The following is a 23,923-nucleotide window of genomic DNA, read 5'->3' as shown; positions in this document are numbered from 1 at the left end:
AAACGTAGTCCAAGCCAAATTTTTCAGTCGAGAACTCAGTCCACCTTACACACAAATGTGAATGAACTTGCCCAATGCTGCTTCAGCAGTTAAAAACTGTTTACCTTCCAGGTGGAACCCCCTCATCCGGAAAAGACTGGTTCCTATTTATAGACTCACCCCTCAAACAGACGTAGCACAGCATATATTCAGATATATCAGATATTATTGCCTTTTGTCACAAGAGAAAGAGCCAAAAACAAAACATACATTCAAAGCTATTTTAAGTATGTTGCATTGATGGTGTACATATTGCTTTAACACGCAGGTCTGTGGCTTAAATCGATAACACGAGAACACTCATGTTGCCAGTGATTATAGATTAGACACGCACAGAAAAAGTTTCAGCCTTTGTTCCTTGGTCCCTGTCGTCCTGACAAGACAAGTCAGTAATTGGTTCGCAAATTCGGCAGGTGTGCGACATTAGCCACTTGGCCTCCTTGCCGGTTTCTTGTCTGTTCCTTTAACCTTTCCTCACAGAGCACACATCGTGTGTTTCACTTTCTCATTCACCTTTATAGACCGAGACATACACTGACAAATTATTGCTCAAAGTAGTTACAGTGAAAATGCTAGCGTAGCATTCATGCTAGCTTCATTACACATTTAAGGGACAGGGAGCAATATTAGCATTTAATTTCTTTGAAGTTTCTGCGTCATCTTGCCAAATATAAATACACCGTTCACTTCTTCTATCCCTGCTTTTACCCCCTAACTCTTTGAGGAAACATCCGTCTTTTTAGCTGCTAAATGCTAAGCTAAACCTTTTTAGCTCATTGCTAACAATCGTTTGTTTGCTTTTGGGTGCTAAGCAGGTAGCATACATTAAATTAAAAGCACTTCAATGCCAACACCTCTCTGCTAAGGCTGGGAATCAGGCTGAATCATTGAACTGATTAAACTGCGTGCCAGACATCTAAAACTATGAGTTAAAAGATTATAAAAACATGAGAAGAAATGCAAATTTGTGTGATGATTCTGTGGATTTGTCAGTATAGGCAAAAGATTTAGTGGTAATTTGTCCACTTGTGCATATAAAACAATATGCAGTGCAGCTTTAAAGCAGCTGTGTAAATAATTCTACACTTTTGCACCTCCCACAGATGGTATGAATCCAAACTCTGGCATAAAGCGATACCAGTTTTCCCCAGTGCTGGCCAAACTTTTCTATAAAGAAAAACTCCTGCCACAGGAACTATTTGTAAAATTCAAAACTCATAAAAATTCTACAAATTGTGGCTTCAAGCCTGCAATTTTAAACGAAACAACTCGTGTTGTCTCGTAGCAAGACACTGAACCCCTGCCAGCTATTTCACTCTGAATATGCGGATAAAGGCGCCAGCTAATGCCTCAGCCGTAAACACAACAATGCAAACATGTAAATTGTGTTTTATGGCGGCCCCTCGCTCCACCCAAGAGGCCGTTGCACTGTAAAACCTAGCCGTGCAGCAATGCCTCTTGCTGTTGACATCATTCGGCTTCTTCTTAAATGACACACCATGGATTTGGAGGCAAAGGAGTTTTATTGTTGCCACCCTAGCATCCCTGACGCCTCGAATCTCGCGGCACATTAAAAATTTATCCAGCAGGCTTTCGGTGTGGATAATAAAAAGATGAACACACACACGCAGGCACACACAAACACACACTAAATCAGAGACCTCGTCTCTATTCTAACGTGTTGTTTGCTACATCGTAAGACAGCTTATTTTTTGCTTTTCTGTGCTTGTTGACGTTGTTTATGGCTTTTGCCAATGCACATGACTGTACACAGAACAGTTGGAGGGTCAGGAGGTCATGGGCAGCTGCTGAGAGTTTGGAAAATTAAGCATATATCTCTGTGGATCTGTGTTTGTGTGCGTTACTAAAAAACACAATACATAACCCATATATTTTTGCACATGGAAACTCCAAGCCTCTTTTATCTTTAGCTGATTTACATGTTACGTGTGGTATATACGTGTAATTTATGCTTTTTTTTTCCCTTTCATATGTCCTCCATTTTTGTGTGTGGCTCAGTTTGCGTGTGTGTGTGTGTGTGTGAGAGAGAGCGAGCTCCTCTGATTACCCCACTGTCCACTGCTTGTCGGGGACCACTTTGCGACCGTTGCCGTCGGCGACCAGATGGCTAATTGAGCACTCTGTCATGTCACCTCCCTTCACTGGGGACTGAGCCAATCAGCACAGGCCAGACTTCTCAACTGCCGCCCCCACAGACATCACAGTCCCATCTTAACAGAGTCCAGCTTTAGGGGCCCAGAGGGATTGTTTAGAAGGCTCACACAGAGAGCCTTGTTACAACTGATACGGCAACAAGCCACCGGCTTATTTACATTCTGTCAACCTGAGTGGTTGGGAAATAAAATGTGTGTACGGCTGTGGGCGTTGGACTCTCAGCAGTTTAATGGTGGAATCCTCGGTCAGATTTCATGTATTTACGATGCTGCTACTGGCAGACTGTGCTAGATTCACAGCTAGGTTACAGATGTTGCTAACTAACTTGGCTCAGCATTCCTTGGCACCATGTCAAAAATATATTGCACTTGTTACAAATTGCCATAGCACATAAAAATGACTGTATCATGCCAGAAATTAGGCTGTTTTTTGTTTTTTTATTTTATTCAGTTGCCACTGATATGCAGCTGTCTAGACTAGTAATGGACCGAGGATGGTGGCACATTTGTGCTTTTTCATTTCCCTTTATCCCTTACACTTGTCATTCCTTATTACCAATATCGCAGTTTCAGGTACAACAACTGAAGTGAGGATATTTTTGGAACAAATGCCAGGAATAGGTTTAATTTTACTTAAGCTTAAGAGAAGGATATTTCTCCAAAAGTTAATGGAAAACAAAACAGAGATACAATGAAAGTAGGGCTAATGTTGCTAAACTCTTTGAGGTACCCAAAACTTTTGCATCATGTTGTCCACACTAAGGTAATGCAGTCTCACAAAATAGTCGTCACAATCAGAAACAGGTTAAGTTTTTAACAAGTCGACTTAACAACTTAATTAATGTTAATGTTGTTGGTTCAGTGGCAAAATAAACCAAACGACAATGTCCAAAGCTGAAAAATTAGGCAAAATCGGAAGTGACATGCCTGCAGTTCCTCGAGTGGCCACTCGAGGAACTGCCACTCGAGGCTAACTCCAAACGCGAGCCGATCTTCAACGCACCTAATGTTAAAATGGCCCAATTTACAACAAAGACAAACAATTTTGATCTCTCTAGGTAGCTTGTCAATTTATAAACAATTGTGCTAGTCCTTAAATCGTACCGAGGATTAACTTTTTGTGCGATCAATAATGTTATAATAAATTAATCATTTTCATGGTGTCCTCGGGTTCTCATTCAGATCTATACCTCGTGTTTCATTTCTGTCTCCATAAATCAAACATGGCGACGGTCTAATGCCAAACTCAGAATGGGAGTCTGCAAACCAATGGGTGACAGTGGCTGCGTCGATTTCTGACTTCTCGCTCGTAATTATTTAAAACTGTAATTACTTGTAAGTCGAAACGTAATGGGAGTCAATATGAAATCCGAAAGTATTAGGATTTGATAAATGGATATCATACTGGACTCGGCTACAATGCTACAGAACATGCCATTTGTAAATATGACCATAAAGCAGTGGTCTGAGGGTGTCCTGTGGTGTCTTGGGGTCCTATGGTTGAGGGGAGGGGCCTCTGTGGACCAGGCTTGTTCCAGTGGATCCCACAGATACTTGATCAGTTTGGGATCTAGTGAATTTCGAGGCCAGGTCAACCCCTTGTGCTGTTTTTCATATTCTGCGTCAGGCTGCATCCTGCTGGGGATGGCTGCTGCCATCAAGGAGTGTCATTGCTATCGGGTGGGGGTGCCTGGTCTGGTCTAGGTGGGTGGTACATGTCTAAGTAACATCCACACAAATGCCAGGTCCAAACTTTCTAAGCAGAACATTACGTTGTCACAAGATGGTCAATGTTATTCACTTCTCCTGTCAGTGGTTATCATGTTATGCCTGATCTGTGTATGTTGATTGTAATGTGGTTTAAATACCTAATTTAATTTATAGAACTTAATTGAAACTGGTTTTATTGAACAGTGGTTTTAATGTAGTGGCTGATTGATGTGTAATATCATACTGTGTGGATTAATTTAGGGTGCTATAAAATGTACCCATGAGGCTTTTTTAGGTGCTTATGAGTGATATATGGAATTAATATACTCATATTTTTTCTAGAATAGGACATTAATAAATGAACATTTTAAAGTGAAGCAACGGTTATTAATGCACTTGTGAACATAATTAATTAGGCCGACGTACAGAACATAGACACATTCAGAGTAATCGGTCTCGTTAAATTAACTGATTGTTTTCCTCTGTGGGATGACACGCGGCCCTGAGATGAGACGTCAGCGGTGTCAGTAAAGGGTGGAAATGTCACTTCAATTAAAAGTGGTTTCAATTAAAGTTATTTTACCTTGCTTGATGGGAGAGCTGGAGGTAGCGCAGATAAAATCTGTAAGATATTGCTGAGGCTCTGGCAGAAAATTGAACCCCAGAATTGAAGCTAATTGAATTTGAGAATGATAAGCTTGAATGTGGTGGAGCTCTTCTGGCTCGCAAGAAAGGATGAGTAGATCGAGTTTGGAAGAAAAGGGGGGGAAATGAAATGAGCAAAGACTTGTAATTTAAATGGACGAAAAAGATGAAGCGAGGACAGAGTGTGACGCTCGTATTTTAACAGATACAGTACGTGGAGGTCTGTGCCTTGAATGGCCCCAGAACTCATTACGTTGGACTTTGCAAAAGAGCGACCATTTGACAAAGTCATGCCTAAATAAACAGCAGCTTGTATAATCATGTTTTATGCCGCTTTTGAAAACACAGACAGTACAGTACTGCTTCATCGGCGCGCATGGGAAAATACTTTCCGCGCGGAGGTCAGCACATAAGGTTCAAGAACAGCAACCGCGAAGCTGGTGGGGATTCATTATTTTGCTTAAGGGTACTTCAGCAGTGCTGACGCATACCAATGCTGGTGCAGGAACTCATGTTTTCGGGCTGAAGGACAGTGTGGTCAGGTATTTCATGTGAGCAACAGCAGGAGAGGGAAGCTAGACTCACTGCAGGGATTAGTGCGATCTTAATCTAAAAAACACTTCCACATTCCGGAATATCTGCTATGACTGACATGTGATGGAAGCTGGACGACTTGATAATATCTAGGTGCATGCTGTTGTTGTGGTTAGACAGAAAAATGCATGCTTGGTTTAATAATGTGCTACCATGTTTGATGACTAAATAATCTAAGTCTAATATTTATAATGTGAACTTCATCATGTTCTGTCCAAATTAAAAAATCGGAACATATTTACATTATAATATGATATATCATTGACATTTACGTATATATAGCAAATCTTTCCTTTGTAATAACGGTGTAAGAGAATACATTGCGCTGAACATCTTGGGCCAACTGATGATTTAAAACAATGATTTCTAATATTGTGAAATATCTGTATTCTACTTTTGTACTAAAGTGGAGTTTATCCCTCTGTGAGAGTAGACACTGTAAGCTACGTACGTAGCTGACGCTGGTGCGAGCCATTTATACTTGTGCGCTCGTCAGTCTGGCTCGCTGTGTGAAACGCCACTCTTGCGCTAGTCGGCGCTGTGCCAGTTGGGTTAGTTTGTGTCTACTTCCTGCTTCACTTTCAACAATGAAACTTTCGCTGAAATTTCGCCGAAGACGAGTCGTATGAATGTCTGTATTTCCGAATCTCCTCAGTTAACCTTTCCTCGATGTGTTCCATCTGTATTGATCCAAATCAATCAGTTCGATAATTGCGGAGATGGAGAAGCAGCCGGAAATACTCAAGCAGAAATACGCAACTACTAAACGGACCGATCGCAGCTTTTGTGGACTGCGTTGCTGCGACACGTAGTTACATTTCTAGGGAGGTGCATGTCAGGCTGCGGCGTTAGGGACTGCGTGGGGTCTGTGTATGGTCTAATTGCCATAGAAGCCTAAACCGCCTATAAGGCATTATAGTGAAACAGATATTAAACCTTATACTCTGTGGTGTTAAAGAACGACTTGAAAAGTCGAAGTGAACCTTGCCGAAACCCTTAATATACATGTCTCTTTTCACAACGCCAAGATGGAATTCACTGAGGGTTAGGGATAGAAAGCACTGGTTGTGGAGGTGAAGGGTACGCTAAGACCATTACATTCCTTGGCCAAAACCCATTTCTCTGCTCATGTACTGTGTCTTCCTTCCTTCTAGATTTCCCCGTATTAGAGCAGTGGTCGGACAACGCCTCCCTGTCGGACGCTTCCCTCTTCATGGACGGCTTCCTCTACATCTCCTCCGGCCCCGCCAAGGCGACTCTGGATCGGCGCGGTAGAGACGGTGAGTGTCAGCGCCGTGTTTTGCAAACCCCTGGCAAGGCCAATCAATCCATCAATCCATTTGTAAGCAATTTAAACCACATGCTTGTCAGAGGTCCACTCCAGTTAAGCGCTGATCGATCAATCAGTGTCACTCTGTCAGTTGTCAAACTGCCAATCGTTTAATCCGTACAGCAAACAGTCCAGTCAAAACGATCAATGGGTCTGTCTTTCAAATGCGTTCTGCGTCAGCCCTCTGGGAATTTTTGTCTGACAGAAGTATGTTTGACAACTCAGCAGTGAATGCTCTGCAGAAGAACAGGGCAAATTAAGGTCAAGTGGTAAAAATGAATAAACTAAATGCTGGAATTTTGGTGAACTAACTAAGCGTACTTATAATGGCTCCTCCAAAACTACTTCTTCCTTTGTCTTCCAAGCCAGTTTAAAACTTTTAATCAGGCTGCATTGCCCACCCAAACTCCTGCTGCTGCTGCTGCACCTCCTGCTCTGCAGTGGTCCCACTTCTCCAAACAGCTGGAGCATTTCTGGGGCCCATGGGTAATTAGGAGAAGGAGCCAGCTTTGGGTACTGCCTCTGGGGAAGGGGGTTATTGGAAAGGTGGAGGAGTGGGATGAGGAGCGGAGGGGGGGGGGGGGGTGCAGGAGAAACGCTACCTGCCACTTGAATAAGCTGGGTCTCCTTCATGTTGAGCAAGACATCCATCTCTATTTCCATCACCCCGCACACGCTCGGCTCTCATTGGTTGCGGTACATGCTAGCTAATGAACAGGGCTGAGGTCTGGGAAATTGCCCCTTAGAGGAGATGGAGGAAATTTTATCCCAGTATCTCTTGAAAATCTCATTATCTGGACAAATGGAATTCATTTTCATTTCATTTGTTAAAGGATAATTCCAATGTATTGCAGCCTGGCCCCTAATTTCATAGGTTTTTGCCATAAATTATACTGGTTAGATAATATTGTAACCAAACGAACTGGGAACAAGGTGACCTCGGAACGGTGAAGTCTGATTGGTCAAGAAATGACAGGTTTTAAATAAGGGTGATAGTGAGGGTATCCAAATGCTTTAAACCTGCATTCGCTGGTATTTTTCCAACTTCAGTGCAGATATATTGTGATTATTGTTGGGATTAAATTCAAGGGGGCACATTTTTCATCAAACTGGGGATGATAGCAGAGATAAGTGAATGGCATTTTGCTGCTTAAAGCTGCATTGATAGTTTCCGCTTTAAACTATTTCCTATAATAGGACGGAGCAACATTGGCTTGTGTTTTGAATTGTGTTACTGCTAATCTAGCGAATGCAAGACGGCGGAACGGCTCCTCAGAAGCGAAGTCAAAGCACGTAGAGCTCCCCCTGGAGGCTGGCTGCAGTACAGGTCATAGGCTCCACCCCCTCCATGTTAGTGGATGGGACCTGGGCCAAATTAAAAACACGGCTCTCATTGGTTGTTATACACGTCAAATACAGTTTTTCAAGGGTGGTTTCAGTCATTGCAGATAGTTAATATGATACTGATGCATATTCAGGTGTCCATTTTTCGGAGAAGTTTTGTTTTGGTTAGGTATTTGACGCTATAGAAACAGGATGTGACAATCACTTACAAGTTTCCATGACAACCGTAGGACTGTGAGAGCTGGAAAAAACAAAAAATAAATAAATAAGTACAGTATATAATCCAATATTTCTTTGTAACTGGTGGAGGTAGAGCAGGCCGCAGTATTAATTAAATGAAAACGCGAGTGTGCCTGGTGGAAGTGTGGGCAGGTCAACGATAACCAAGCTCCTCGTGGCTCCACTCTCCGACCGTACTCCACAGAGTTTGGGTCCAAACTCGCAAGATGGCGCCACCCGCATCCCCGGGGAAAGTAGCGTTAGTTTGGCCAATGTAAGGAAGCGAGGATGCGTTGTCCATATTTATATACAGTCTATGGTGTGAACCGTGAAGTTGTAAAACCAAAACAATACGCTGAAAAACACAAAAAAACGCGGCATTCTCTGTGGATTCATCACCCCTGACAATATTATAATTTTAACCTTTAACTTCTGTTATATAACAGTGGTATGACAGGATGTGGTTTGTTGTCTCACAAACAGGAAGTATTTCTACTGGAGTAAATCTACAGGTGCCCATTTAGTCGAGGTCTATTTTAGTCACTCTGCTGCGTTTTGTACCACTTACAGAGTTGCCTCCCCTCAGATAAGTGCTCGTAATTTTTTCGGCCAATAAATACCTTGTTATTTCATCTATTATAGAGAACCGCCCGGGTCCAGCTTTTGTGCCTTAATGGCGCTTTAACTGCGCCTGCAGCTGTTAAAAAATTCAGAGGGGTTGGGTTTAAAGCTCAATGTGTTCCAACTTCTTCAATCACAAGGAAGCGCTGTCAGGACTTTGTGAGCACGGCAGGATGAGGTATTTTTGAACGTACTCCAGGATGCCTTTCGCTCCCAGGCTAATGGTTTGATGGTCTATAGATGCGTTCTTAATAATTCATAGGCTGTGCTCACGGCTTAATAAAAGCACTCTGCCTCTGTGTCTTAAACTTGGTCTTTCTTTTTTATTTATTTATTTGTTGTCTGGAGACAACTCAAACAGGCATTTGTGCATCCACTGAAGGAAACTAAACGACATAAATTAATTTGCCGAGCAATTTTAGTAATGGCTTTGACAGAGGTGGCATGGGGGATCATTGCGCCGGTCCGCCGTAATGAAATAAAATAGCGTGCTGCTTAGCATTTTAGCAAGATGGTGTTCGGTCGAGATGCTGCTGGTAATACAAATTAGGATTAAAAAGGCAATGTTCCTTGTTGTTTTAAAACACTGTCGAACTATTTTACTCTCCAGCGTGGCACCACTTCATTTACTGTTTGCTGTAGTGTTCCGTATCCGGTTTGTACAGTTAATTCCAGGGTAAATGAAGTCCTGGGCAGAGGAATGACTCATGCTACTCCTACATTCAAGAGTGTGTACTTGTTTTGTGCTGGCCCCTGTGTGTCTGCGCTCTCGTGCAAGTCCGGGGAGGAAAAGAGAGACAGTAGGCAGTTACTGTCTGAAATGGTGAGTGGCAGCAGGGAAATGGCACCCTCTAATTTCTGATTAGTTGTGTCTTTTCCTCATCAGCGGTGCTCTGTTTTCTTTTTTTGCCCACTACAGTAACTCACAACTGCCAGGGAGAGAAGCTTGAGGGAGGGAGGAAGTGGGGGAGGACAGAAGAAGAAGAATTATGTTAACAGTTTTACTGAGGACACAAATCTGAGCTCATATGCGCAGTCCAATTACTTGCAAATGCAAAGTTGGAGGCAGGTTTTTGCTAATGAACCAAATCTTCTTTACGGTTTTGAATTTAAAATTTGTTTAAGTAGTCAGATTTATGCTTTTCTCTTTAATAGTTTCTTAATCTAATGCGCTGTTCTTTGTATTTATTACCGTGCATCTGCTAAATGAGGGAGTTGTGCTGTTTCTAAAGCCAGAAATACACGGCAGATAGTGTTTTTATCTTATGCCATATCTGTCCATTCCTCCCTGTAATGAAGTGGGCTGTAATTCTGGCACAGACAGATCGTTCAGATCCCTTCAGTTTCTCGATTTCCATTTCCAGCCCCCCTGACAAGCTGTCCAGCAGATGTCTTCATCACAGATATTTTAGTCTGATGGCGAGATAGGCAGAGGATTGGTGGGAGGGGGTAGAGGTGGGAAAGTGAGCGAGGGAAGAGGTTGATTCAGTGGAAAGGCGGATGCTATTTCGATGCACACTGAAATGGATGTCTGTGCGATGTCGATAAAAAGTTTGGGGGGGGGGACATTGGGCGAATCTGGTGGCTTGCAGTTACAGCCTGATGCACAATCGGAACCAAAACTTTTGAGTAAACATGTTAATTGTATAACTCGGCCCATTCAGTCAATGAACAATAAGACCGTTTAATTGCTTTTTTTTAATTGATTTGTCTAATCAAATTGCTCATCTTGGAGCATTTTGCATGTTTTACAGATTACAGAAGCGAAAGAGGAGGTGAGGGGTGAAAAGGCAGAAAAAGAGACATAGAAGTTCCACATTGTAGATTTGCAGGCCTTTCTTCACGTGTAAAATACTACACGAGGAACACTCTTGGCGTACAAGCTAATTGGCCCAATTTAGCTTGTGGAGGCACGTACCACGGTTGGCTTCCGCTAGCGTTGTCTCTGGCGGCTGGTTGCGGACTCCCGCGGCGAACGGCTGGGCCATGGGGCCCGTTGCTGTGTGTGGGGAACAGCTGGCAATGGACGCAGCTGCTTGATTGTAAATCAAGCACCATTGTTCCCCCTATTGCGCTGCTTTGCTTGTGTAGAAGCTAGTGGTGTCCCACCCGCTAAGGAAATGCTGAAGCACAAACAAAGAAGGAAGAGGGATGCTCGTGATTGGGTGATGTGCAGCTTCCTGATAAAGCCAGTTTCCTGGTGGAACATCGTCAAGGCATCCAAAGGCATTCACTATGGCGTCGGGAAGTAACTTGTGCCACACATTTCAACTTTCTTCAATAATAGTTAAATGAATGAGTGAATCAGACTCATTGCAGCTCTTCCACATTTACACTGACATGTTGCAGTCATTACACTGAAATAGCATCCTCACACCTGTTGTCTGTTTGGTATCTTAAGTCATATTTGTGCAATATTCTCCTACTTAATGCAACCATAATCTCTTTTATCTTAGCCTTAAAGGGGAACTACTGTTTTTTTTACAACATGGACCTTATTTCTGGCATAAAATAAGATCGTTTACTCACCCATATAACTTTTGTGTAATTTGTATTCCTTTGGGAGATAATTAGATCACCGTATATCCATATAGTGGGAGTGACTGGGGCACCCGAAACGCAGCCTCTAAGTAGGGCATTAACTGCCGCGAAACTCGTTCATTTCACCAATATTTTATTATCGTAGGCTAGTGCTGTTCCCCGTTGAGTCCGGAGTTAGCCATGTTTTTTTAAAAAACCAGCAGTAGCAAATTACAGGTAAACAAACCGGCCGTCACGGGTGCGCGCGGCGCTCAGAGATGACATCATCCAGGTCAGAAGACATCATCCGGGGTCTGTAGGTCAATCTACAGACCCCGGATGATGATAACAGGTAAATCCGGACCCCAACGGGGAACAGCACTAGCGTACCATAACAAAATATTGGCAGATAATGCGTTATTTAGAGGCTGCGTTTCGGTGCCCCAGTCACTCCCACTACATGGATATATGCTGATCTAATTATCTCCCAAAGGAATACAAATTACACAAAAGTTATATGGGTGAGTAAATGATCTTATTTTATGCCAGAAATAAGGTCCAGGTTGTAAAAAAACAGTAGTTCCCCTTTAATCTACTAATTCCCTCATATCTGCATCCACAAATCAAGCTAAAAGAAGGTCAGTAACTTTATAACGAATTCCATTTGTCAGACATTGTTTCTCTTAACCTTTTGGCGCCCCCTTATTCCCTCTTCTTCCCCATCCGTCTGTTTCCTAGGCATGTCAGGGCCTTGTGCCGGCATCTGTGCCTGTGTCTGTGCTGGCCTCCGTTCGGGTAGTTCTTCCAAAACTCATTGTACGAGCGGGGAGTCATTTCCATGTGTCCACACTGTCTGGACCCTCGATCCCACAGCAATTTGCCTTCAGCATTCACAGAGGGATCTTTAGTGTCTTTGTCCTTGGAGTGGCATGGAGAGGAAATTAAAAACATTTGCTCCATGTCCTCGGTGGAAGAGTTGGATGCCACATAGGCCAACAATAGAATCCATTAGTGTCTGTAATATTTTTCAATATTCAAGTCTCTTTCATTGACTAATTTCAAGGTCTGTACCTTTAGAGACTTGACATGACATTGACCAGAGGTTCCTAACCTTTATTGCTTATGAACCCTAAAAACAAAGCAATGTCTTCTGCAAACCATTGTCACCGGGTGTCTACTGCTTGAGTTTATTGTCGTCAAGTAGTGATGTGGAAATTTTTGTGTGGAAAGTTATCAAGTAAGGCTTACCTGAGATGAGTACCAGAAATATCTGCTTTTTACTTTGGACACCCAGGTTTAAGAAGAGTTTGTGTGGGGCAAGGGTTCCCATCCTTTAAGGTTTTAAGCTTGTCAACGAAGAAAGCGTGACCATAAATTGGTTGAGGCTGACAAGGAAAGCACATTTTTTGGATGTATTGGACAAATTTTTGTCTTGTTTTTAAGTAAGGTCAAGAAAGCCTTGAATGACTGCACCAACGTTTTACTCTTAAGTACAAATGTCGACTTGGTTTTTGCGGCAGAAAAAAAACAAATGGGATCACCAAAGTCAAGAACATTCAGCCTCATGAATGCCCACATCGAGTTTCATAGCAATCCTTTAGATGGTGAGATGGACTGGATTCTTGGACGGACTGACCAATGGTGCCATAAAACGGTGCGGCTCTCATTTCCTAAAAGCAAAGCTTAAAAGTACATGGAGTGCTGTGCAAAGGTTTAAGGCATTAAAAGTAAACAAATCAATATTTACTGTGACCACCTTCGCCTTTCCGACCGCACCAGTTATTCGTTTTTAAAGAATCTTGGACAACCTGCCGCATCTCTTAAGTAGATTAGGCCTTCTCAGCTGATTCTGTCTCTTCGTATAACGCCATGATGTTGATGTTATGGGTAGTTGTCCGGCTACAGAACGAACAGATGCGTACCTGATGGTATTGTCAGATGGATAAAAGTCTAAGTGCCTTCACCTCTTGCATGGTACCAAATGTCTTTTTCCTGCTTTCCTGTCCTGTTTAACTTTTGGGATCCGTTATCATTGTCGGATTGGACCTTAAATACTTAAAAACCACCACAGGAACCATTGTGAAGCAGTTTTTGTGGGGAGGTTTTGCATTGTGCCAACAAAACAATTCAGCTGTAAAGCTATCAGAGGTGGAACAGAAGCATTACAGCAAAATTATAGCAGAAATGTGTTATTTTTTTTCTACTTTTCTATCCTGTTTAACTGTTGCCAACATTTCTGTAGAAAATGACTGTACATGGTTAGTCCTATAACCCCCACAGGAACCGTTGTGAACCACTTTTTTTTTTTGTGTGTGTGTGTGCACGCGCCAGTTTCACATTGTACAAAATATTCCGTTGTTAACCTGTTAAGCGTAGTGCAGAAGGAATGAAGGCAAAATTACAGGGAAATATGGCACAAAACAAGAGCCTAACTATCCTCCGGTGAGAAATGACGGTCATGACATTTCCCGCGATGCCTTAGCGATTCAGGGACACATTTGAAACAAAAGTGAAAATCTTTTCCGTCACCAAGACAACGCTATGTCCTGTCAGATAGATTGGATTGGTAATGGCTTTAAATACCAGACAGTCTCTCGCTCTCTTTCTCTTTCTATTGCACACACACAAACACACAACTGCGACACGCACGATCGGTTTCAAATAGAAAGGATGACTCTTCAGCTGCTAGAATAATTGCGGAGTGAGGTCAGAATGACAGTGTTTTTATTTTTTGTTTTAATGTCACGGTAAGCAACTAGATATTAGTCATTCTGCAGTTTTTAAGGCTGTTTGCGGAATCATGTCCAAATCAATTTTTTTTCCCTCCACAAACCGAAAACACAAAGAAAAAGTCAGAAGCAAAGGCGGGCGAAAAGGGAGAATGGAACCAATACTGACGTTCTCCTTTCCCATGCTTATCACATCCTTTTTCTTTTAACAGCCAGTTGTAGACACTTCCTTTTTATTGGAACTATATCTGTTCCTGCGGAAACATCACACGCAGTTGGCAAAGGAATGCACAATTAGCATATTCATGAGACGAATACAGTGGAAACTTTGGAGCCGCGAACGACAGGGGGTGTGGGGTGGAATGCTGTTTTTGTGTGTATGTGTGTGTGTGTGTGTTGCGGAACAAAAAAGCAGATGGCACGGTGACTTTGAAAATCCAAAATTAGGTATGTTTTCATGAACTTCATGCTCATTGGCTATGTAAATCGCGCAGTCAGAGAGTCATGAAAGACAATGTTGTGTGTTTTACAGCTTCTCCACTGAGATCATGTTTGTTGATTGAAATCTGCTCGGCACTTGGAGGCTCTTAACAGTTCCAATTTTGTGTGCGTGCGCGTGTTTGCGTCCTCGCGCTCCGTATATTACACTTGACTGGTAAGTGACACGCAGTGCTCACATAAGCCACCTGATTGCAATCATAAAGCTTTCACAAGTCTGGCGCTCAACAGTTTGTGTTCACGCGCCATGCCAAAACCTCTTTTGATAATTTGGAAATGAAGGCCGCGCTCTGCCACTTTACTAATTGGTGTATGGGTGCTCTTTTATCACCCATACGCCGTCGAGCCTTGGATATTAAATCTGGCAGCTTGAAACTGGCCTTCAGGTGACGCGTCGCCTTTACGTGCGCGGTTTGGCTTGGGATGAAAACAACTTGGCTTACGCGGGGCCTGGTACGGCGCATGGGTGAACGCTGAAACGCAGACTTTTATCTCGGAACTTTTAAACGATTTTTGTGGTAGCGCTGTATCAGTTCGCAGAGAGCCATTAGCTGTGTTAAATAGGGTTGGAGTGGTGCTAATTGTGCAAACCAGTCTCTCACACTGAAGCCTCTAATTAATTGCTTTTACAGACACAATGGCTGGTTTGTTAAATTTTATCAGTATGCAAATGTATGGTTCTGCGGAAGTAATCCAATAGAGGCACTGACATGGCGAAGAAACAGAGCTACAGATTGTCTGAAGTTTGCGTCCCCATAAAAAGACAAAAGGGGGGAGGATGTCTGTCTTGTTCTAAGTACAGCTACATACATTTATGAACACTATGATATCATTTCCATCACAGTTTTTCAGATCTTCATTGAGTCTCGCGCCTGTACCAAGAAAGAGTGACCGTATTGCTGTATTTCACAATAAAAGTTAAATAAATCCACAATAACCATACCCACAATAAGTCCAGCTGGCTCAGTCTGTGCCAGAACACCAGATAGGTAGCCTGAGTATTAAAAAAACATGGGCTTCAACCCTGCTGGGATGCTAAAGGCTCTTTTAGAGTACTGCGGGACATACATAGATCGTCATAACTTACGCACGTAGCCTACTCCGGTGCGAGCCATTTATACTCGTCAGTCTGGCTCGCTCTGTAAAAACACCACCCAAACACTAGTCCGCGCTGTGTCTTTTTTACCAATCGAGATCATTTTTGTTTCCACTTCCTGCTTCACTTTCAATACTGAAACTTTCGCCGAAATCTCGCCGAAGACGAGTCTTACAAATGTCTGTATCTCCGAAACCTCCTCAGTTAACCTTTCCTCACTGTGCTCCATTTTTGTTGGTCTAAAACAATCAATTAGAAAACTGCGGAGACGGAGAAGCAGCCGGAAATACTAAAGCACGAGGCACGTCAGCTACGGCGCTAGGGTCTACGTATGCTCTGCGCTGTTGACGTAGCCTATGAGACTGTTGTTTGACCAATCGTAACACACAAGGCATTTCAAATAATAACAGTCAGACTTCAACTTTTTTGTCGCAGCCCTTTCTCAGGCTGTTTTGTGTATCGAGAGAAACTATTTATTGAACCAACGAGAAGTCTTTCCAGGAAGTTGCGCATGGCTGTGTTTGAGTTATTGTTACAAGACACATTCGTGGAGCCGCAGTGGCGGAAATATTGCAGAAGTTATGCTAAAACCGGCTCACGTAAATGAAATGATTTATTTATTTTTTTTTATTCAACAGAATCTTGAAAATGTTTTGCACCATTACTCTGCAATTGCACTTGTGCCTTTGACTGCTCTGTAAAATTATATTGCCCTACTTTAAAGTTTGCATTAAAGACTGAACATTTGGTTAGTAAGAATTGAATGTAACTCAGTGGATTATTGTATAAAGTGTATAGGAGTAAATAGTTCAAAAAGTGACAGTTGTATGCTATCACAAAAAACAGGTGACGTCTAAGAAGCCCTGATCAGTAAATAATTTTTTTAAAATACGTAATACTAATCCGTATTCCTAATTTGTGACTGATTCTGTGTATTTGTGCGTCTCAGACATGAGCCGCCGTTGGTGTACGCTGGAGGGCGGCTTCCTGAGTTTCTACGAGAGCGAGCGAAGCCCTTCGGCCATCGGCAGGGTGGACGTCACCCAAGTGGTCAGCCTGGCTGTCGGCAGGACGGAGACGATGACCGGAGCAGGGTAAGAACGCATACAGTCAGCAGGTCAAACGCAGCTTCAGTTGTTTTGTTCCACCTTTAAAGGGTCAAGTTGAGTATAGCACGGGATTTCAAAGTGGAAGTAAAACCTTTCAAGACCTTTCGGTACTGTAATGTTGTGGTATTTGGATGTTTTCATGTTTGCATTGCAATGAACTGAGTGTCTGTGGAGACACTCCCAGGAAGTTCTTGCTTATAAAATTTTACAAACAGACCTCCAAATTAAAGGCATCTAACTTAATTAAATGCCAATAGTTTGTTTTGCTTCCCCGTGAATTCTGTGCCACTCATGTCGCCAGTTCAACCAGGACTGACATCTTCAGGGCCGTCACTTGAAAACCACTCAAACTGGTTTTACTGTGCTTATTAGAGTTTATTATTAATACACGTTGCTTAATATTCATCTAAATCCAAAGCATTAAGTGGCGCTTTACACATAAATTCCACTTTACGGGAGATCAGCCAGGTTATAGAGCTATTATTTACACCCAACATTTAAATTTGCTTCTATAAACACACGGCCCACGTACGCACACAGATATAAAGTCGAACCTATTTGCGGCGCTTCATTTGCATCCCCTCCACTAAATCATAATTTATGTGACTGTTTAACTTGCTTTAGGGACGCGCACACGCACGCACCTTTTAAATGATTTATTTCCCCTTTATTGGCCAAATTACAATTTAGTGCACATGTATTTCGTACATTACGGAGCGCCCGTGTTTACACACACGTGTAAACACGGGCTTCTGGCTCGTGCCTCTCCGTCGCCACGCAGTGTGTCTCATTAGCATATCCTTAGATTGAGCGTTATTCTATATTAACAGACGCATCGGGGCTTTATGAGCGCTATATTTCCTGTTTGGTTTGGCGGCGGCGCGGCTTTAACAGCCACTTCCTGCGTTCGCTTTGCAGCCGATGAGGACTCGGTTAAGAAAGTTTGCCTGACAAGAAACTTTATTTCTCCTGGAAGTGATATGCAGACACACAAGAGGAAGAAACAGATGCTTTCCCGCTCACGAGCTTCGCGCCAGCGTCGCGTTATTTGTCTGTGTGTGTGTATACATGTGCTTTAGTAGTCTGATAATGGCTTATGATTAAAGCCTAAGCCAAGTCCTTAATGATAGCAGCAGATGCTATGAAGAGGGAACAATGCTTTTATTTTAAAATGTTATTTATACACACATTAGAAGCACATCTGGCCAGCTGATTCTACCACCTTTCTAATGGGCTGGACACACACACACACAGCCCCGACAGGTTACAGTGATAATATTGTGCGGGTACGGTCGCCATAAAGCAGCAGTGACTTGTGCCGTTTCCCGCTTACATCCCAGTCACAGGTCACGCCGTCACCCCCAGAAAGGCTATTATTTCTCTGTCGCCGGCGCTGGTAATGGCCGTGCGTCTCGCTAGATTAAGCTACGCCTCACTCCCTCTCACTCCGGGAACTTCCAGCGTTCCCGCCGCGCCCGCGCACGGATGGAGCGGGGGCACGCCTCACCTCTTGACTGCCTGCCGCTCATGAATATTAATGTATGCAGATGACACACTCCCACCAGCGGCCTATCGCCACGCCGCAGGAGGCCGTAGGTGTCGTTTCCATTAAACACGGCGTTTGGGTAATTTCACCGTGGCAGAGGACACCGCGAATTATAGCGCGGCCCCCGAAAACATACGTCCGCCGAAGTTGGATGAATATTACACTCCTAAGGAATTAATGCAGAGGGAGTATGTTGGCGGGTGATAAGTTGAGGTTTTTCCCAGGACTTCTTTTTTTTCTTTTTTTTCCCTCCTAAGTCAGTCCTGACCTTCAAATTCAACTAAAAACCGTGCTAAACAAACTGCACCCCTGCTCTTTTCCAGTTTTTCGTCTGCTTTTCTTGCACCGCTACACTTTCCACCTTCCTCTTTCTTTCTCGCCGTGCTCTTCTCTCTCACACACCAGCATTATGCTTTTACAGACTTTTAGAAGGGCTCAGGTGCCAACCTTGTCAGTGAAATGCTTATACTTTATCACGCACAAGCTTTTAGGAGAAAACAAAGAGCTACAGAAGTACCTGTAGAAAACGTTGTCAATCTAGTGCGGTTCCTTTCCACCTAGGCCTTCAGTGCCCTCTAACCTCATTCAAAACACCTCTTAATACAATGGTTTTGACGCCACTGCTATAGAAACCATCGACTTTCAGAGCACAGAAAGCTGCAGCTTGTAAAAATTGTAAAAATAAAAGAGGACGTTGCATCGTAGACAGGTTATCTTTTATGGCGAGATGAATGCCATTACTAAAGCAAGAAACTCACTTAAAAGAATTCAATAAGTCTCCTCTCCCTCACAGCAGCCACAGCTGCACCAGCGCCACGTACGCATCAATGTCGACCCAATAAAATGATAAAAACATACATAAAAGTTGTGAATGTTATTTGTTTTACTCACCAGAACGTAAATAACAATTTAGCGTTCTCCTTAGAGCCTGTCAGCCAAGGGTAGCGCTCATTGTCGCTGACCTAAAAGTAGCGGACACAGGCTAGCTAGCTCCGATGTTGGGCAGCTTTTCCTTCAAAGTACGCCGGGAAAATGCCTTTCTAAGAACATCTGCAACCTAATTGATAGCCTCTCCTCCTTCCGCCATCGTGAGTTCAGAAAATAGCTATCAAAACGTCAACAGGGACGATTTAGTTGTGCAGCCCGCAACACATGAACATGAGCCGCTAGCTTAGCTTAAACGTAGCGGCTCTCTGACCCTCCAGTCAGAGGACGTAAAAACACTGACACCACCTTAGGCCACAGAGAAGGCGTAAGAATACGAACTTGAAATGCGATTGGTTAAAGGAACAGCGTCATTACAATGTGTTTCAAGCTTCAGCCACCTGCAGTTTTAATTGTGAAGGTCCGGGCAGATTAGTTTGACTCCGGCAACATGTGACGGCCAAAATAGGATTGGATAAAAGCTCTAATGCAAAGTTACACAGACAGAATCAATGCAGCTGAGAGACAGACAAGCCATGAAATGAAAAGAATAGGTTATTGGGAATAATTTATTAAGATTAATGGGAAAATATTAAAATGTAAGTCAGTGATTTTGATAAAATTTAGGCGAGCAGAAAAGGCTTTGCTGGCCCTGACGGCCCACCACTGAAAAAGACAAACCTGCAAACTCTGCAAAGTACTTTTCTAACTTACCACATATCCAACAATATCAACTTCACTCTGTTTTACAGTGTAGGTATCTCAGTACCCTGGCAGTCTAAGTTTGACTAAAACAACTTAGTTACTGTAAACTTTTTACACCAATCTGATGAAATATTTCCTTAATCACAAGAAATAAGGTTAACATAGAAAGACTGCTGGAGTTTCTTCATCTTCGCGCAGGTGCGGAGGAAACTTTAGATCACAGTGGTGAGAGGATGAAAACGAAAGATTATAACTCCTCTTCGAGATTCATCTGTGCAGAATAATCAAATAAGAAGGTTTTATAGTTGTTTAACCTTGGATATACTGTACTTAAATTCTCTTCTATCATATTTTGTCCATGGTAGACATGACTGACTTGCGCCTCGTTTCGTCACAGCCCGAGGATGACCCAACTTTCCCTTTGGAGATTAGTATAGTTTCACCGTCTAAAGGAATCTTAAAATTCAACAAATGCTCACAAAGAAAATCGAGTATGCTCCCTCCCAACTGAGTGCTCTCCACACCACTCTCCGAGTATAAATGCTCCACCTGAAATATTTCTGTTTTGATTCAATATAAAACCGGGGCTGAAATCTCATCATCGACCCGTTGCTTTTAGTAAAGCAAGACCTTACACAAATCAACTTATCGTAGTGCGCTGTTCCTCCCGGTAACCTCATTTCTAGAAACTTTTTAAAAGAGCGAACAAGAATATGAAGTTGGATAATATGTTGTGGGTTTTTAAAGACAGAATAAATGAGGAAAAAATGAAAGCATCACTTAGGAGGTATTTCCAAGGGCCGACTTCTAGGTCAAAAACACTAACACTGAAAACTGCAGCTCCTAAACTGGCGCAGTCCTTCACCTTCGTCAATGGTGAAGTTGTTCACCATTGACTTCCATGTTAAAACGTCTAAATATACAGCACAGATAAACACGTCTACAGCCTGGTACAATAAATGGTCTTGCTCTCCATAGCTAATTTCCCATACACTCAGCCACAGCATTATGACCACCGACAGGAGAATTAAATAACATTGACCATTTTGTGACAATACAATGTTCTGCTGGGAAACTTTTGGAACTGGCATTCATCTGGATGATATTAAGATATGTACTGTACCACCCACCTTAACCAGACCAGGCACCCCTACCCCATAGCAATGACACTCCTTGATGGCAGCAGCCATCCCCAGCACAACACAACTAAAAAAACATGAAGAACAGCACAAGGTGAAGAAATTTACTCGGTCCCAAACTGATCACGTATCTGTGGGATAATCAACAGAGGCCTCTCCCCTCAACTCATAGGACCCAAAGGCCCCCCACTAACAACATTCTGTTTCCAGACACCACAGGACACCCTCAGAAGGCCCATGTCCATTCTCTGATGAGTCACAACTGTTCTGGAGGCACAAGGAAGACCTACACAATATTAGGAAGGCGGTCATAATGTTATCCCTGGTTATGTACAGTGGTCACCCCATTTGAATCGTTTTGATACAGTTTTTAATTACTTTTTTTGATTGACACATTGGTGCCGTTTCAGGTTCCTAACTATCTGCATTGGCATCACGTTGGCATCACGTTGCCGTGTATAGTTCATACAACTATATACGCAGCCAGTGGCCACTTTCAACATACTTCATTTGTCCCTCGGAGGGCACTTCAAGTCAGACAGTTGCAAAGAACGAGTACACATGATAGCCTCAATTTGTTCACAAAAATAAAAAGACAGAGAATGTCATGACATGACAGTATCATAGGTCTAAGCACACAAACTAATGGCAGAGCCAGTCCAGAATTAGCAAATAACATCCACAAGTGCACAAATGTATGAGTCACCAGTCTGCAGTTTTCTTGTACCACGGCTGTACACCAGTCTAATAGCTTCTGGAACAAAACCAGGCCTTCTTCTGTGTCTTAAACACGCAGCCAATCTCGAGCACATTCCTGACGCCATTGGATTTCGGATTAGATTTAGTTTATGGAGGCGATACAGATGCTGTTGAGCCTTTTTCTAATCACATCTCTACTGTCGCTAAATCTCAGCCTGTCATCTAACACACTTCCCAAGTATTTGTTTGTATGTTGTTAACAAAAAAACAGCATCTTTTAAAAACTGAAGGTATATAAAGTGCAAGAAAATGACCTGCATATTCTGCGTCTTCTCTTGCATGTCATTAATTCAACACCTCTGTCGCGCTTTCTTTGGATCTTGTTCTTTGTCTCTCCTCTCCCTCAGTCAATCCCTCCCTCTGGGACTCTCATAATGCAGCGTTCATCTCTCATCCCTCCTGTCCTGTCCTTTTTTTTTTTTCTTCTTTACGATAGCACTTGCCCGGCACATTGCTTCACCTATCCGCCACTCTCTCCCTCGCTCTCCCTCTGGGACCCCCCTCTAACAAGCATCTGCGCACCTGCCGCCGTGGAGGAAGGGCGGGTGAGGAGGAGGAGGAGAAGGGAGAGCGGGGTCATGCGAGGGCACACAAACACCCATGTCTCGCCTGTTCCCCCGACACGCGCGAGAACAGAGCGACTCAGCGCTGCCGTGACCCCCGTGACACGCCACCTTAAACACCCATCGCTGTAGCATTTAGAGGCGCCCTCTCTGTAGCGCTCCGGCACAAAGGGAGCTACTGCTCGGCTGTGTGTGCACACCATTAAGGTAGTGATACTCTGACCTGCGTGCCTTCGCCGAGAGAGAGGTGCGGGGGGTGGAGGACGAGAAAGACCAACAAAGATTAATAGCTGCCTTTTCGCTTCCGACAGCTAGGGTTTTGACTGTGAATCTGTGCGTGGATGAATGAGGGTGGAAGTGCATGCATGCTCCTTTTTTTTTTTTTTTCTTTTACCTTTTGAAGGATTACGTGTTTGTTGTGTACATGCACATCCTCATACACATTTTATGTTCAAATACAATACAGGGAGATGACTGATGCACATTAATGAAGTCATACTCTGGATAAGCACATTATAGGTGAAGTGACTGCCATATTCAATCTGAAAAATATATATTTTCGGCATATTAACAATAAAAACAAGACGGCAAACCTTCACTAGGTTGCTCTGCATACTCACATCTCTGAATTTGATAAAAGCTGTCTTTTAAAAGTAAGTAGCGGATATTGATGCATAACAATCAGATAAGCTCTTGTGGACTCATTTTGTCACATTTACCGCTTTCTAACAGCATTCATGGCAGAATGAAAGTTGTCATCACATCACAACATAAATGTTATTTTATTTTTTCTATAGGTCTGATTTATTCAAATTCATTTTTCTTTCTTTCAATTTCATTTATGTATAACAAACGAAATTGTCTCACGAAGACAGAGTCGTAGTAAGAATAAACACTTCCTTTTAACAGGGAAAAAAAAACATTCATGCAGCATATATGAAATACACGAGAGCACATGATAGTCGATGCTGCATGATGCACACATAATCCATTAATATAGGGTATATCGTAAGACTGGACAATTATGCATACGAATTTGCTATAAACTGATAACTATAAACAATGGACACTGATGAAAGGACTGCTGATCAGAAACACACAGCTCCACGAATCAGAAACAAACAACTCAACAGATCAGACTCAAACAGCTCCACAGATAAGATGCAAAAAGCTCTTTAGGTCAGGCATTAATGGCTCCACAGATCAGACACAAACAACTTCACAGATCAGAAACACACAGGTCCACAGATCAGATATAAAAAACTTCACAGATCAGAAACACACAGCTCTTCAGGTCAGGCACTAATAGCTCCACAGATCAGACACAAACAACTTCACAGGTCAGAAACACACAGTTCCACAGATCAGATACAAAAAACTTCACAGATCAGAAACACACAGCTCCATAGATCAGACACAAGCAACTTCACAGATCAGAGACACACAGCTCCACATATCGGAAACACACAGCTCCACAAATCAGAAACAAGCAACTCAACAGATCAGACGCAAACAGCTACACAGGTCAGACCTAAACAGGTCCACAGATCAGATGCAAAAAGCTCTTCAGGTCTGGCACTAATAGCTCCACAGGTCAGAAACAAACAGCTACTCAGGTCAGAAACACGCAACTCCACAGATCAGAAATTTGTAAGCCCA

General features: G+C 42.9%; 1 protein-coding gene across 1 annotated transcript in view; it reads left to right on the top strand.

The window, feature by feature from the left end:
* Window positions 1-23,923, top strand: part of arap2 (ArfGAP with RhoGAP domain, ankyrin repeat and PH domain 2) — a 132,209-nt gene that overhangs the window by 73,239 nt on the left and 35,047 nt on the right. The window contains exons 15-16 of the mRNA XM_084548431.1: window positions 6,317-6,442; window positions 16,469-16,613. Coding sequence (XP_084404557.1) covers window positions 6,317-6,442; window positions 16,469-16,613 — 271 coding nt within the window. The remainder of the gene's footprint in view (window positions 1-6,316; window positions 6,443-16,468; window positions 16,614-23,923) is intronic.

The sequence above is a fragment of the Chelon labrosus genome, assembly GCF_963514085.1.
Source record: "Chelon labrosus genome assembly, chromosome: 1".
In the NCBI taxonomy this organism is placed as follows: Eukaryota; Metazoa; Chordata; class Actinopteri; order Mugiliformes; family Mugilidae; genus Chelon; species Chelon labrosus.
This window is presented reverse-complemented; position numbering and strand designations above follow the sequence as displayed.